General features: G+C 40.3%; 2 protein-coding genes and 1 long non-coding RNA gene across 5 annotated transcripts in view; 1 reads left to right on the top strand and 2 right to left on the bottom strand.

Moving 5' to 3' along the window:
- Positions 1 to 2,343, top strand: part of EFHC1 (EF-hand domain containing 1) — a 43,123-nt gene extending 40,780 nt beyond the window's left edge. For all 3 annotated transcript variants that reach the window (XM_083357858.1, XM_083357857.1, XM_083357856.1), the window contains one exon: positions 2,208 to 2,343. In XM_083357858.1, the coding sequence (XP_083213984.1) occupies positions 2,208 to 2,279 (72 nt within the window). In that variant the 3' untranslated portion in view covers positions 2,280 to 2,343. The remainder of the gene's footprint in view (positions 1 to 2,207) is intronic.
- LOC310632646 overlaps positions 1 to 15,165 on the bottom strand; it is a 1,302,393-nt gene that overhangs the window by 493,645 nt on the left and 793,583 nt on the right. The window lies entirely within an intron of this gene.
- TRAM2 (translocation associated membrane protein 2) overlaps positions 10,930 to 15,165 on the bottom strand; it is a 41,081-nt gene continuing 36,845 nt past the window's right edge. Inside the window, exons 8-11 of the mRNA XM_083352672.1 lie at positions 14,829 to 14,933; positions 14,187 to 14,330; positions 12,818 to 12,987; positions 10,930 to 12,009 (exon numbers count right to left, since the gene is read on the bottom strand). Of these exons, the coding sequence (XP_083208798.1) occupies positions 11,936 to 12,009; positions 12,818 to 12,987; positions 14,187 to 14,330; positions 14,829 to 14,933 (493 nt within the window). The 3' untranslated portion in view covers positions 10,930 to 11,935. The remainder of the gene's footprint in view (positions 12,010 to 12,817; positions 12,988 to 14,186; positions 14,331 to 14,828; positions 14,934 to 15,165) is intronic.

Below are 15,165 nucleotides of genomic sequence, written 5' to 3'. Positions count from 1 at the left end.
AAATGATGTGCTATTGCACTTAACTAGTGACATTTCATGTTTTTTTAAAAAATCGATTTATCTTATTTGAGTCCCAATACTGGTGATTTATTATGTGATAACTGTCATTTGCAGCACTAGTTATTTAGCTAAAATGTTCCAAAGTCTTGTACAAACAGGTATGAGGCCAGAAATTCATTGCTAAGCAATTTATTTTATTTATTTGCCGGCCGCAGGTGCTCCCCAAGGTATTCCGGACCCATGCCATGTAGGGCTTTGTAGGTCATTACCAACAGCTTGAATCTCACCCGGAAGACAACTGGAAGCCAATGCAGCTCGCGGAGCAGAGGTGTAACATGGGAGTGTCGGGAAACTCCCAACACAACTCTCGCGGCTGCATTCTGTACCAGTTGGAGCCTCCGAGTGGTCTTCAAGGGTAGCCCCATGTAGAGAGCGTTGCAGTAGTCCAGACGAGAGGTCACGAGCACGTGAGTGACCGTACGTAAGGCATCCCGGTCTAGATAGGGCCGCAACTGGCGCACCAGGCGGACCTGGGCGAAGGCCCCCCTAGCCACAGCTACTATATGGTCTTCTAAAGAAAGCTGTGAATCTAGGAGGACTCCCAAGTTGCGAGCCCTATCTACGGGGGGTAATAACTCACCCCCCATAGAGAGAGATGGGATATCCTGAATATCCCGAGATGCCGGTACGCACAGCCACTCAGTATTGTCAGGGTTGAGTCGAAGCCTGTTCCTCCCCATCCAGACCCGAACTGCCTCCAGGCAGCGGGACATCACGTCGAGGGCATCGTAGCAATGTAGTTCTAAAGCTTGACATCATGTGACCATGTTGCTTAGCAACAGCAATTCCGGCCCTTACCATTGCCATCATTAATTGAATTCCATTGGTCATTAGCCAAGGACCCAACCCAATCCAAGCCATTCGCAGCTTGATCCCTCTCAGCCCGTGCTCAGTAATTCCAAGGTAAGGGAATCTCTCCCCTACAGCTTCTCCCATCTGCCTATTCCCCTAATCTCCGTCCTTTTGGTCAGCCTGCAACCTGCTTTGTGGGGTGGCAAGCAGCTTCAGAACCTCAGTTGTGGGACTGCGTGCCATGTTGTAGCTCGGGCTGCAAGAAACCCCTGAGCTTCCAGGTACCTTGGGAAGCCACACCCTGGCCCAGCAATGTGATGCATAGCCCCAGCTGCCCTAAGAAGTCCCAGCCACCCTAGCCTAAGTGGCCCTGCATTCAGAAGCCCCTGGTATTGTAGCTGAACTTTGCTGTTTTCCTGCTCCTGCTGCTGCTGCTGACGCAAACCTGGCCTGGCCACTTGAGGCCTTCTTCCCCAGGTCTCACAAGAATGCTGCAACTTGTGACATTGAGGAAAAGCCTCATGTGACCATCAATAACAGCCTCGCAAAGGCAAAGGCTGGACGTGCTTGGTCAGCCGTGGGAGCAAAGAATATGGTAAAGGTCAACTGGGGTGGTGGGATCCCATGGCAGCAGGGGCTGTGGAGTGCAGGGAGCCAAAAGGGCACAAATGGGGGAGATAGGGGAGTGGCAGGTGTCGAAGTGCCCTATAGTTGTGTGGGGTGGGCTGCTAAACACCTGAATTTTGATCACAGGACAAAGGTGGCCTTGCAATGGCCATAACTTCAGAAACTGGGTATTATTTGTTCGGTACTGCTGTAATTTCAAAGGGTCATTGAATAAATCATCATAACTCAAGACAACCTGTATTTAACTCAATTGTATATGTTCGTTACAAATCCTAATTGTTATTCTTTTTCGTTTCAGTTTAAAAGAACATTAATTATTCCTGATTTTTTCCCCACTTTAGCCAGTTTGCTACTTAAATGTCAGATTTTATTTGAATAGCAGGGACTTTCTTTGGATTTTGTAATAAGTAATAGATTTGAAATTGAAATGTGAGAAAGAAAATGATAAAAAAGTTCTCTGAGTAAAACTGCATTATTTCAGTAATTGGAAAATAGCCAGTTGTTTCCTTCTCCCAATAACATATTATGTCTATGCTTTCACATACCCCAAGAATCCAGCAATTTAGAGAAATTGTCAGAAAGGAAACAGCCTGTTTTTTATGTTCTATTCTGAAGATTAGAAACAAAAATCTTATTACTGCAGATGCTCTTAGAATATGCAGCAATTAAAAAAACACGACATTATAGCATTTGCAATTTTTCACTGGCTTCTCTCTCTCTTTTTGCAGCTTATTAAGGTATGTTCTCATGGAGAAAATCAGATAAGATACCCCGATTTCCTCAGAGCTTTCCAGTGTTGATCAGTTCAAAACTAGCAGTTACTAGCTATACAAGATCAATTTCTATTAAAAATGCTAATTATTGAAAGCTGCTCTGGTATTCCTTCCTTTTTTATCATATACTCAGCTTTCCAGATTACATGGCAAAAACAGTCTATCACAGGTCTGATCCTTCTAGTAGAGTGAGGGTGGTTATCTTAATGCATGTAATTATGGGTAGTTCTCTTATTTTATTGCCTGGGAAGCAAAAACACTTGCGGGATTCTGTGTCAATGTAACTATCCTTTAGTCCTTTAGTAATAGACCTACTTTATCGGTTATGAACAATATGCCTCTCTCCCACAGTACATCCCAGCTGGTTCAATCTGGCAGGATTGACGTGCTCTGGGTTCCGTCTTTCAGGTTCCTGGAAGTGTTCCTTCTCTGTAGCGGTCCCTGTGCTTTGGAATGCAGTTCCCCCGAGATTTGTATGACTGCCATACTACCGGACTCCAAATATGTGGTTTTTCACTGAGGCCTTCAGTGAGCGAAATTGACACTCCTTTTCTTTCTTTGTTTCAATCCAGAATTGGATTGTTACTTGTTTTAAAATGTTTTTAACAATTTGTAAACCATCCAGAGTTGCTGTGAGTCAGGTGGCATATAAAATTATTTTACTATTATATCAAATGCACAGAAAAGTGAAATCCCTTAACCATTCATCTCATGCCCCAGTGAAATTGAAAACATGTGTTCAAACTCGGATCGTGTCACGTGACGTATTGTGACACTTTTGCCTTTACGGAGCCGGGATGGGCATGGCTTGTGTGTGATGCATCTGGCCCGTAGGCTGCCACAGTTTGACACCCTGTATTAGAAGAACCTCAGGATTCAGAACTTTTCAGTCCCTAAAGTGGGAGGAGAAGACATTTAATGGCAGTCTATTACTAATATGATTTCCTTTCTGTTGCCTGAAACAAGTAAAATTATAAGCCTTCGTTTAAGAAAAGATAAAACTTACTTAGGTCTACATATAAGAACCAAGCAAGTTTTATGTCATATGTTTCAACAGAGCCACTACACTTGCTCTGTTCAGGATTTTCTTCTTTGGGACTTCTCACAATCTCAGCATATTCCACAAGAGTTTCAGACATGTTCAGATATTCTGATATTCCTCAGCCAGGCAAGCAGGAAGCCTGAAGCAATGAACCAAGCTGGTTGGGAACCATGCTTTCATAGTTAATGGTGAGGAACAAATTAGTATTGAATAAATAATAATACTTTTCATCATTCTATGCCTTTTTATTTCAGAAAAATAGTTGTATCACAGATTGCTTTCATAAAAGTTCTTTAACAATAACAAAAAGTCATAAACAAATTGGATTTTTCAGCAGGGGGAACAAAATGTTGAGGGGAAACCCCCCCCAAAATTGTCCCCTCCCTCCCTTCCTACAAACCATTAGACAACAAGATTAAATTTAAATATGCAAGATTAGGCTTAGATTTGGTCCGTAATTAGAATTACTAACAGGAAAAAACCCAGCCATGTACACTTCTAATATAACATTTTCTGCTTTATACAGTCATTTGAAGAACAATTATAATACTTAATTTCTGAAGAAGGTCAACAAAACAAAGCCCTTAGAAACAACCCTGATGTAGCTGTGGTTTCAGGATAATAAAGATTTTTTTTTCTGGAAGACACAAAAGAATGTATAGAGGTAAACAGTTTTCCACTTAATTGTATCAGAAACAGAACAAAATCTTAATTTCAACCAGACTGACAGCAAATTATCTGCAACCTTCACAATGCATTTTACATAACATCTATAATTTGTTTAAAAAAACAAAGCCTAAAAAATTGTATGGGTAGGACATTTGTTTTGCTAGCTGCTTTATTACATGGATACTTCAAAGAAAAGCAAGCCATATGCTATTTCTAAAATCACAAAGATCTACTACTTACTGCCCCTTCATGGATTACTGCCTTGTCGTGGCGAAGGGGCTTGCGTAATTCAATGAAGCTATGAGCTATGCCGTGCAGGGCCACCCAAGACGGACAGGTCATAGCAGAGAGTTCTGACAAAACGTGATCCACTGGAGAAGGAAATGGCAAACCACTCCAGTATCTTTGCCATGAAAACCCTATGGACAGTACCAAAAGGCAAAACGATATGACGCTGGAAGATGAGCCCCTCAGGTCGGAAGGTGTCCAATATGCTACTGGGGAAGAGCAGAGGGCTAGTACTAGTAGCGCCAGAAAGAATGAAGCGACTGGGCCAAAGCCGAAAGGACGCTCAGCTGTGGATATGTCTGGTGGTGAAAGGAAAGTCCGATGCTGTAAAGATTTTTTCTCCATAGGAACCTGGAATGTAAGATCCATGAATCAAGGAAAACTGGACGTGGTCAAACAAGAGATGACAAGACTGAACATTGACATCTTAGGTATCAGCGAACTAAAATGGACAGGAATGGGTGAATTTAATTCAGATGACCATCAGGTATACTACTGTGGGCAAGAATCCTTCAGAAGAAATGGAGTAGCCTTCATAGTCAATAAAAGAGTAGGAAAAGCAATACTGGGATACAATCCTCAAAATGACAGAATGATCTCAGTTCGAATCCAAGGCAAACCATTCAATATCACAGTAGTCCAGGTCTATGCCCCAACCACCAGTGCTGAAGAGGATGAAATTGACCAGTTCTATGAAGCACTACAGCACCTTATAGAACTAACACCAAAAAATGATGTTCTTATCATCATGGGGGATTGGAATGCTAAAGTAGGAAGCCAAAAGATAACTGGAATAACAGGCAAGTTTGGCCTTGGAGTGCAAAATGAAGCAGGGCACAGGCTGATAGAATTCTGTCAAGAGAATACAATGGTCATAGCAAACACTCTTTTCCAACAACCCAAGAGACGGCTCTACACATGGACATCACCAGATGGTCAACACAGAAATCAGATTGACTATATGCTCTGCAGCCAAAGATGGAGAAGCTCTATACAGTCAGTAAAAACAAGACCAGGAGCTGACTGTGGCTCAGACCATGAGCTTCTCCTTGCAAAGTTTAGGCTTAAACTGAAGAAAGTAGGGAAAAGCACTAGGCCACTCAGGTATGAATTAAATCATATCCCTGTTGAATATACAGTAGAGGTGACAAATAGATTTAAGGAATTAGATCTGATAGACAGAGTGCCTGAAGAACTATGGACAGAGGTTCGCGACATTGTACAACAGGTAGCAACCAAAACCATCCCAAAGAAAAAGAAATGCAAGAAAGCAAAATGGCTGTCTGAGGAAGCTTTGCAAATAGCTGAGGAAAGGAGGGAAGCGAAAGGCAAGGGAGAAAAAGAAAGATACACCCAATTGAATGCAGAATTCCAGAGAATAGCTAGAAGAGATAAGAATGCCTTCTTCAATGAACAGTGCAAAGAAATAGAAGAAAATAATAGAATAGGGAGGACCAGAGATCTTTTCAAGAAAATTGGAGAAATGAAGGGAACGTTTAATGCAAAAATGGGCATGATAAAGGACCAAAATGGCAGGGACCTAACAGAGGCAGAAGAGATTAAGAAGAGGTGGCAAAATTACACAGAAGAACTATACAAGAATGAGCTTAACGTCCCTGATAATCACAATGAGGTGGTCACTGACCTCGAGCCAGACATCCTAGAATGTGAAGTGAAGTGGGCCTTAGAAAAGCTGAGCAACAACAAAGCTAGTGGAAGTGACAGTATTCCAGCTGAGCTATTCAAAATCTTAAAAGACAATGCAGTAAAAGTGCTACACTCAATTTGCCAGCAAATTTGGAAAACTCAACAATGGCCACAGGATTGGAAAAGATCAGTTTACATTCCAATTCCAAAGAAAGGCAGTGCCAAAGAATGTTCAAACTATCGCACCATTGCACTCATTTCTCATGCTAGTAAAGTCATGCTTAAAATCCTACAAGCTAGACTTCAGCAGTATGTGGATCGAGAACTACCAGAAGTGCAGGCAGGATTTCGAAGAGGCAGAGGAACTAGAGATCAAATTGCCAACATACGCTGGATCATGGAGAAAGCTAGGGAGTTCCAGAAAAACATCTACTTCTGCTTCATTGACTATGCTAAAGCCTTTGATTGTGTGGATCATAACAAACTGTGGCAAGTTCTTAAAGAGATGGGAGTACCAGACCATCTTATTTGTCTCTTGAGAAACCTATATGCGGGTCAAGAAGCAACAGTGAGAACTGGACACGGAACCACTGATTGGTTCAAAATTGGGAAAGGAGTCCGGCAAGGCTGTATACTGTCGCCCTGCCTATTTAACTTATATGCAGAGCACATCATGAGAAAGGCAGGGCTAGATGAATCAAAAGTTGGAATTAAGATTGCCGGAAGAAATATCAACAACCTAAGATATGCAGATGATACCACTCTAATGGCAGAAAGTGAAGAAGAACTAAAGAGCCTCTTGTTACAGGTGAAGAAGGAGAGTGCAAAACTTGGGTTGAAACTTAACATTAAGAAAACCAAGATCATGGCATCTGGCCCTCTCAATTCCTGGCAAATAGATGGGGAAGAAATGGAGGTAGTGACAGATTTTATTTTCCTGGGCTCCAAGATCACTGCAGATGGGGACTGTAGCCAAGAAATTAAAAGACGCTTGCTCCTGGGGAGGAAAGCCATGGCAAATCTAGACAGCACACTTAAAAGCAGAGACATCACCCTGCCAACAAAAGTGCGTATAGTCAAGGCTATGGTCTTCCCAGTTGCAACGTATGGCAGTGAAAGTTGGACCATAAGAAAGGCTGAGCGCCAAAGAATTGAGGCCTTTGAACTATGGTGCTGGAGAAGACTCCTGCGAGTCCCTTGGACCGCAAGGCGATCAAACCGGTCAGTCCTAGAGGAGATCAATCCTGACTGCTCTTTAGAAGGCCAGATCCTGAAGCTAAAACTCAAGTACTTTGGCCACCTAATGAGAAGGAAGGACTCACTGGAGAAGAGCCTAATGCTGGGAAAGATCGAGGGCAAGAGAAGAAGGGGACGACAGAGAATGAGGTGGCTGGATGGAGTCACTGAAGCAGTAGGCGTGAGCTTAAATGGACTCCAGAAGATGGTAGAGGACAGGAAGGCCTGGAGGAATGTTGTCCATAGGGTCGCGATGGGTCGGACACGACTTCGCAGCTAACAACAACAACACTACTTACTGAGCTTTGGAACGCTTAGTTAGATCTCAATATTATGCTACATATCTGTTGATCCCTCTAGGCCAGGGATAGGCAAATTCATGCCCATTGCAACTTCTTGAACCCCATCACGCTCTTAACTTTTAAAAAAGTTTCAATTTTAAAAAATTAATAAAATTGGGACGGTGGCATACTTTAAAGTGAAGCACCAGCCTCTAGCATTATCTGCAACCCTGAGGTCCCGCTGGGGTAACAAACAATATCTTGGGGCTAGTTCATCATTTGTTAAATGGGTATTTTGTGACTGACCATATCTAACCTGACACTCATTCTGCAAGCATGCTCAGCATATGTTCTCAAAATTCCAAACATGCTTTGACCGAAAACATTTGCTTACCCTTGACCTAGAACAAGAAAGAAAGGAAAGGCACTATGAGGTTTTCCACAGTCCTGTATTAAATGAAGAATAAGTCCCAGAGCTAATGATGTTGCCCCCAACCCAAACAAATATAATTAAATTATGGAGAACTACTTTTCCCGTTTCTTCTCCTCAAGATGAGGTCACTCACAACAGATCATAAATTGATGTAACCTTTTTAAATTGCGTAACGGGAGAAGCAAAGTATAGGAGAACCAAGAAATTAAGATTAAGGCGCTTATTGTTTAACTTACGAGTGAGACTTTGTTTACTCATACAAAGGCACCCTTAGGTTAAAATCCCATTTGTGTTGGTGGGTTGTCACTTTACATCCACACACAACATCTTCTGAGACAGCAATCTAAAGCAGACCATTAGTGCTGGAGAGGAAAGGTAACTCCCCCTAAGTTATTTTTACTCTTATTGTAACAGCAACATCTTTTATTTTGAGAATGAAAGCACCCAAAAGTAGAAGGCAATTCTCCATAAAAAGTGGCACAAATTGGTGATGTCTTATGCATGTGTAACTTCTGCTTAGAATTGCAGCTTAGTGTTTTTTTAAAGGCTCTGTTCCTAAATAATTACAAAACTAAGCATAACTTCTAATTCTAGCAACATATGCTATGAAAGATGCTCAAAAGCAGTTGTTCAAGAAGTTTTAGAACTACAATGACACATCCAAAATTAAAACCAAGAGCATTGAGCCTGCTATGGAAATGTTTGTGATATTATGGTTTGTTCCGTATTACAAAAGAGATTCTTGCATCTAGAATAGTTCCAACAATTACACTCATCAGGCAACTACTTATAGTCAAAAAGGCATAGAAATTGAAGCAAAGCATTCAGCAAAAGCTGCCCCCTTGTTGAATAGCTAAACTAGTACATACAGTATAAGTGAACTACAACAATACATATACAAAGAAAAACCAATATGAAAGATAAAAAGATTGGAAAGGCTATGTGATAATGTAAGGCACTTGCACAAAATTGTACTACAATTGAAAACCTGGTGCTGGATGAAAGGAGTTGGGCCAACTGGGTCAGGGTAAGGCCTGTTTGGAGGCTTTTCTGCAGCTTTTCAGAACTAGCTCTTTGGAAAACCTAAGTCTTTTGACTGAGCTTGGTGCAAAGTCAGAAAAGCTCCATATGATGAGATAGATCAGAATTAACCAAAAGCATAAAGAATTCCAATTTGGAACACTGATGTAAAGAATTAGCGTAAAAGAAAGCCTACAAATTGCACATATATTTTGTGGCCCCCAAAGCACTCCCAAAAAGATGTAAGTAAAATATTTAGCTAGATTTTTATTTTTATTTTTTGCATTTCAGTAGCTTTGGGGAAATGAATTGAATTCATTATTATGTCTTCCAGAGACTCAAAACAATTTAAATCAAGGCAATTTTATTGCACCCACTATTACAAGGTGATCGTCAACATGCCACACAGGGCCAAGAGTGATTCTTCTGGTGGTAAGAAGCCATACATACCTGCTTTGCAATAGTGGTGGGCTTTCTATTGGGCTCAAGCAATATTGCTATTGCATTCACATATGCATGTAAGTTGGCCCACCCATCTGACCTATTTAGCACCAACACTAACCCAGTTTAGTCCTTCACTCCTGTATAAAAATGATACGGATGAGGTATATTTAGAATTCAATAAGAGCTAAGGAGTGACAGGCACAATAAGGTATAGTTGATTTCAGCTCAGAAGGGCTCTGATCTGAACATTTCAAGATTTTGGTGGTAAGAAAAATAATAGCTCTCTGTACAGTCTCAAGTAGTGCCAAGCAGCATTAAAGTCCATTGCAAGAGAAGGATAAAAAGAGACATATGATTCTTCAGAGATACAAATATTGTAAGCAGATTATAGAGTCTTGTTTACTTCTTAAGCTCCCCCAAAACTTTACAGGTAAGCTATATCCATGACTCATGAAACTTATCACTACTCATTAATCATGCACTGCTATCTGCTAAGACTGCAGCAATCCTTTTAACAGTTGATCTAAATGCAAACCAGAGATGCTCTGGCAGGATGAAAATCATGGCTAATGTATTTGGTTTGGCAGGTCTTAACTTATGCAGACCTGCTTTAGATACAATAAAAGCATTCACAAAAAGGAGTAGTTGAGTCAAATCCTGCGACACCCAACTACTAACTATGCATTCTATTGATTTCATCCAATCTATTAATGAAATAGATAGTTCTATTCCAAATTATGGCAAAAGAGAACAGAAATCAAAAGTTTCTTCTTTGTATTATTTGAAAAGGAGAACAACATCATAAGATGATCCAGTTACATAGGGCTTAAAACAAGACATAGTCATGAAGCAACCCTGCTGGATAAGATGAGCTTAAGCACGCACAAAGGAGAACACACAATTTTCATGAAAACAAAGAACATTACAGATGTACAAAGTAACTCTAAAAATTTTGTGTGAACCTCAATTTTTTTGTAGGTGCCAAATCAACTTAGCTAAAAGAAATGTAGGAATGGGTGGCTTCCGAGGTAGATTTCACTTTTAATAACATCCACCAACTTTACACACTGTGGCTCTCCCCTTTTGAGACATTAGTCCTTCTCTCTCCTCCCCTATCTTTCATAATTGAATCTACTAAGCAACTACTAGGAACTAAATTGCCTTCAATCTGAATAAAAACAATCTCTATAATTTTACAAATAAGAACACTAGGGCAGGCATGAATTCAGAAACCTATTAGATGCAACTTAGAAAAAGAGGTGCTTGGGAAAACCAAGGGACAGGTCGCAATTCTATACCACAATGCAATGGAATAAGCCTCTCTGAATTTGCTGGAATTTACTTCTGAGAAAATATGCATAGGAGTACATTTCATAGACAAAATATTACTATCCTATGATTGGATGGAGTTAAACGTGAATGACTCAAGCAACAAGACTGTACTAGCACTTTCTTAAGAAGGTCAACAGATAAAATGTTCAACATAAAAGATATTATCCTCTTATGAATAAGTCACAGTCTTCTCTTCTTCACTAGTACAAATGCCCTGAGCTCCTGTTTAAATGCATGGAGAAGCTTCTTCCTTCCCTCAAGACACTATAGGCTGAGACATCCTAGGCCAGGGGTAGGCAACCTCGGCTCTTTTATGACTCATGGACTTCAACTCCCAGAATTCCTGAGTCAGCATGCTGGCTCAGGAATTCTGGGAATTGAAGTCCACGAGTCATAAAAGAGCCAAGGTTTCCTACCCTTGTCCTAGGCCAATGAAGATGGAAATCATACTTCACACATACTAAACTGATAAGACAAGTACATTCTCCTGCTTTAGGAAAATTCAATTGTTTCTAAGAAAACATTAATTCTGTTTTAGGACCAGAAGGGAAAGATAAGAAAGAGGACCCTATCTGTTCCAGTCTTCAGAATGTAGCTAAAGCTACAAATGAAACTTTAACTTTGAAAATTGTGCATGATAAATCACCAACTGATAAAAGTAGCCATCTGTATCTTTCCATCCTGTTTTGAAAACTTGACAAATCCTAACCATTTTAAAAAGCTTTACTGAATATCTAACACAATTACAGAATCAGAGGATGCTCTTTGAACAGGACTGAAACTGCTTCCCCCCACAAAACCTGTCCTTGCAAGAGTGCATTTTCTAGTGAAACAAGAACTTACAGTTCCCCAAATCTACTCTCAGAACCAAATTCCATCATGGGCTGAAGCTGCAATCTCTCCAAGCCAAAAAACAGATGTAAGGAAGTGAAGGAGAAAAAAAATATTATGTTGGGAACAGGGTTATAAAAAAAAACAAAAAAAACATTTCTGGGGGCTTGAAAACAACCAAAAAAAGGTTTTTTTTGAATTGCACAATACACAAAAGGAAAAGGAAAAGCTTTTGGTGTCAAGGATGAAGGCCTTTTGGTTATTGCAAAGAGAGACACAGAGAGAAAGACATAGGGATGGGGAGGAGAGAGAGAGCAAGCGAGCTCGGTTCACTCTGTGGGCGCATCACTTGAGGTGGAGCATTGTGAGGACAAAAGAGAGGAAGGTTCTTATTTCCAGAGTCCTCACTCTTGCACCTCTGTCTCCTCCTCGAACATCCCATGTAGGCTGTGCTTTGGCTCTACGGAGACTTGAGTTTCTTGTTCCGTGGTGAGGTACCGTTTTCTGCCTTTACTACTCCATTTTCATGGTAACCTGTAATGGGGAGTGGGGAAGGGGAATAACAATGAGAAATTTGCTTTAACAGATTGGTTTCTCTATTACGTTTCTTGAAAGTGAGACAGTGGTAGCTGATAAGAGGCTTCCAGTTAGGTCACGGAGACACACACAGTCTTCTTCAAAAATGTCATGTCACCTCACTGCCCACTGCAGATTTCCTCAACCTCACGCTCCCCAAATGAGTAGGACCGAATTCCCTAGACTCTTTAACTAGCAGAGCTACTGAGTGAAATCACAGTGAAGAAGGCTTCCCTTGCATAACCCACAAGGCAGTAAAATAGAAAGAAGCAGCATCACGTAAGTATTTCTAGCACAGCAAGGGCATTGATGCCATGGCTGAACCAAAAAGCTGGAGCCAGAGTAAGTCCCTTATTTGCATATTTTTATTCAATAAAATCTTTGCATATTGATATGCATTGTATTGTTCCATCGCTGCCTTTTATATGTATAATAAAAGTAATCTATGCTGCATATTCATGGAAATAATATTTTGAATGAAACGCACACACTGTGGTGTTGGGTGACTGAGTGCAAGTCACAGAAGGTCCGTTGCTTAAAGGAGACTTTCCCTCTCTCCTGCTCCAAAATCTTTGATATTTTTTTGTATGTAGGAAACTCTGTTCTTGTCATTTTTTTCATTCTTAATAAATACTTTTATGAAAGCATTTAATTAAAAATCTACTTCCCACTTAGTTGTTTTAGTCCACCAATATTTAGCAATTGAACTGATTAATAAGAGGCATTCTGCAGCTTTAGGTCATGGTCAATCAGGCTGGATGCTCACCAGATTCCCTTTTCATTGTCTTTACTTGCTGTTTGAAGTGGACAGTGGCTGGAACCCTTTTTCTAGTGTTCTGCTCATTCCAGTATTCACGCCAGCGTCGCAACTGGAAATGAATGAAGCGCCACATCATCCAGGCCTGTGAGAAACACACCAGAAGCAACACGCCCATCCTAGGAGGAGGCAAAGTAAACATATTTGGAATAAGCACCTTTGGATCTGGCCTGTTCTAGGGTGACAATCATCACCTGCATGCAGTCACAGCTGCTTCACGGGTGAGCCAAGAGGCACCCTGGTCGCTCTTCCTCAATGATCACTTGAATAGTCCTCCGTTCACTGGGAAACAGGGAAGAGATGGCTGTTCCTCTGCGGTTAAAGGCAGGAGCAAGCTATCCTATTTAGCATTACAACTTCCTCAGGGAAATAAGCATGGTCACTAGGAGGGATGGTAAAGCTTTGCTGCAAAAGTCAAGACCACTCCCATAAGTTACAGCAATTTAACTGTCCTGGAAATGCTTTTCTTTTTGGAATGACTTAAGATGAGAGAAACTGAGGTTGGCAAATCCCAAGAAGCCGGGTCCTCTGCAGTCTACTTTTATATTGGTAGGTAGGATTTTTGTTTCGCTCTGCAACTATGCACAAAATCTTTTAAAATATGATAGCTGTCTTTATTCAGCTGCTTCATTGCGCAAGACACTAACAAGGTTATGACTTTAAAATTATTGTCTTCATTGACTTAGAATATGAGTTCTATAATAATATCATTATTATATTACCTTACTACATTATTATATCACAGCTTTAAACACACTCTTCACACCCATCTTTTGTATACAATAAAAAATCAGGAATGGAAGAAAATAGTGCCATTTGATTTTTATGATTACTTTATGATTAGTCAGTCACAGAAGATTGGGGTGGGCTATGGGAGAGTTCATGCCCACCACTTTCTAGAATGAGTTCCTTACATGCTTTCCTATTAATATTAATCCTAGTTAAGCATTATATCAAAATTAATGCCACGAAGCAATTTCCCCTAGCCAGGATTGCTTTGTTCCATCAGATTTAAAAAAGTAGTGAAGAAAGAGTAGACTTTTTAACAAAGGCCAATTCCTACTAACAATGGTGTCACTGTACTAGTTAACAAAATTAAAGCCATCAAGGCAAGGGCTTTTTTTTAAACTAAATATGTACAGAAGAAGAAGCAATAATGCTGCTACTTTCCCCCCAATTTATTTATCATGAGTAAGAAATGTGAATTCTAAATGAACAGAGAGATGAAATGACAATCCCTATTTTTTCCAATCATCAAGCCCCCAAGCCATCTTTCTTCAGCATCCAGAAACACAACTCATTTAAAAAAAAAACTTACCTGAAAAGCAAAGTGTTGAAGTTTCCTTTTTCGGGGTTAAATGCCTGGTTCTCCACTCGAGCCAACCCAAAGCCAATGACCAGCACAGAAAGGGTGAGGGTGAAAAGCCGTGAGATGACAAAAACTACTGCCCATGCATTAAACCTTATGAAATTAAAAACAAAATGATTCTTGCATTAAAATGTGTCACATTTCACTTTATAGCCACTGTCATTACGCACTGTTCTCTGGCATATTGTCAAAGTATCCCGAATTCTGCATCAAGAGATCTGATATACTGTATCAATCATTAAGAATGCATATTTTTCCAGTAATGTTGAAAGCTGAGATCAATCATCTCGTTTTTGATAAACAGGTTTGCATCAAGTATTGAATGTTTGAGGCAAATTAATTTGTCCATATAATACTTTATTTTCATAGGTTGGAACTGGGAATCTAAGATTTTTCCTACTTAATAGAAAAAGGAATTTTACTCCCAAGCTAGTAAGCCATCACATTCAAGTTATGTGAGCAGTAGCTTTATTTTAGCAGTGAAACATGATATGCCACATTAGAAAGGACAATTCAGGATTACAAAAAGGTTTACTGGTGAACTTTAGAAGATTTGGCCTCATTATCTAAAGTTCATCCAAGAGCACTTACAACTTTTCATTGTTTTCATCTGTGAAATAAAAAAGACGAGCCATGTGGAAGAGGAATTCAGCAACATACTGCAGCAGCAACAAGATTAGTCCCAGGCGGGTGAGGCTAGAGACAAGGAGGAAGAATGTTTTATGCTCGTTGAACTTTCTCCACGAAAACTCTGTGAGTGAGCAAAACTGGGTACTGATGATGGGCAGAAGTATTAATAAATCATATCTCACCCTTCCCTTACAACGTCCATCAATGAATCCTGGTGTGTTTTATCAAACACCGGCAACTTCTAAATTAAAATAACATGATATGTGCAATATGGACCAAAGCCTATGGCATTTGTTTC

This window comes from Vipera ursinii (assembly GCF_947247035.1).
Source record: "Vipera ursinii genome assembly, chromosome: 1".
Lineage (NCBI taxonomy): Eukaryota > Metazoa > Chordata > Lepidosauria > Squamata > Viperidae > Vipera > Vipera ursinii.
Note: the sequence above shows the minus strand (reverse complement) of the source record. Positions and strands in the feature narration are given on the sequence as shown.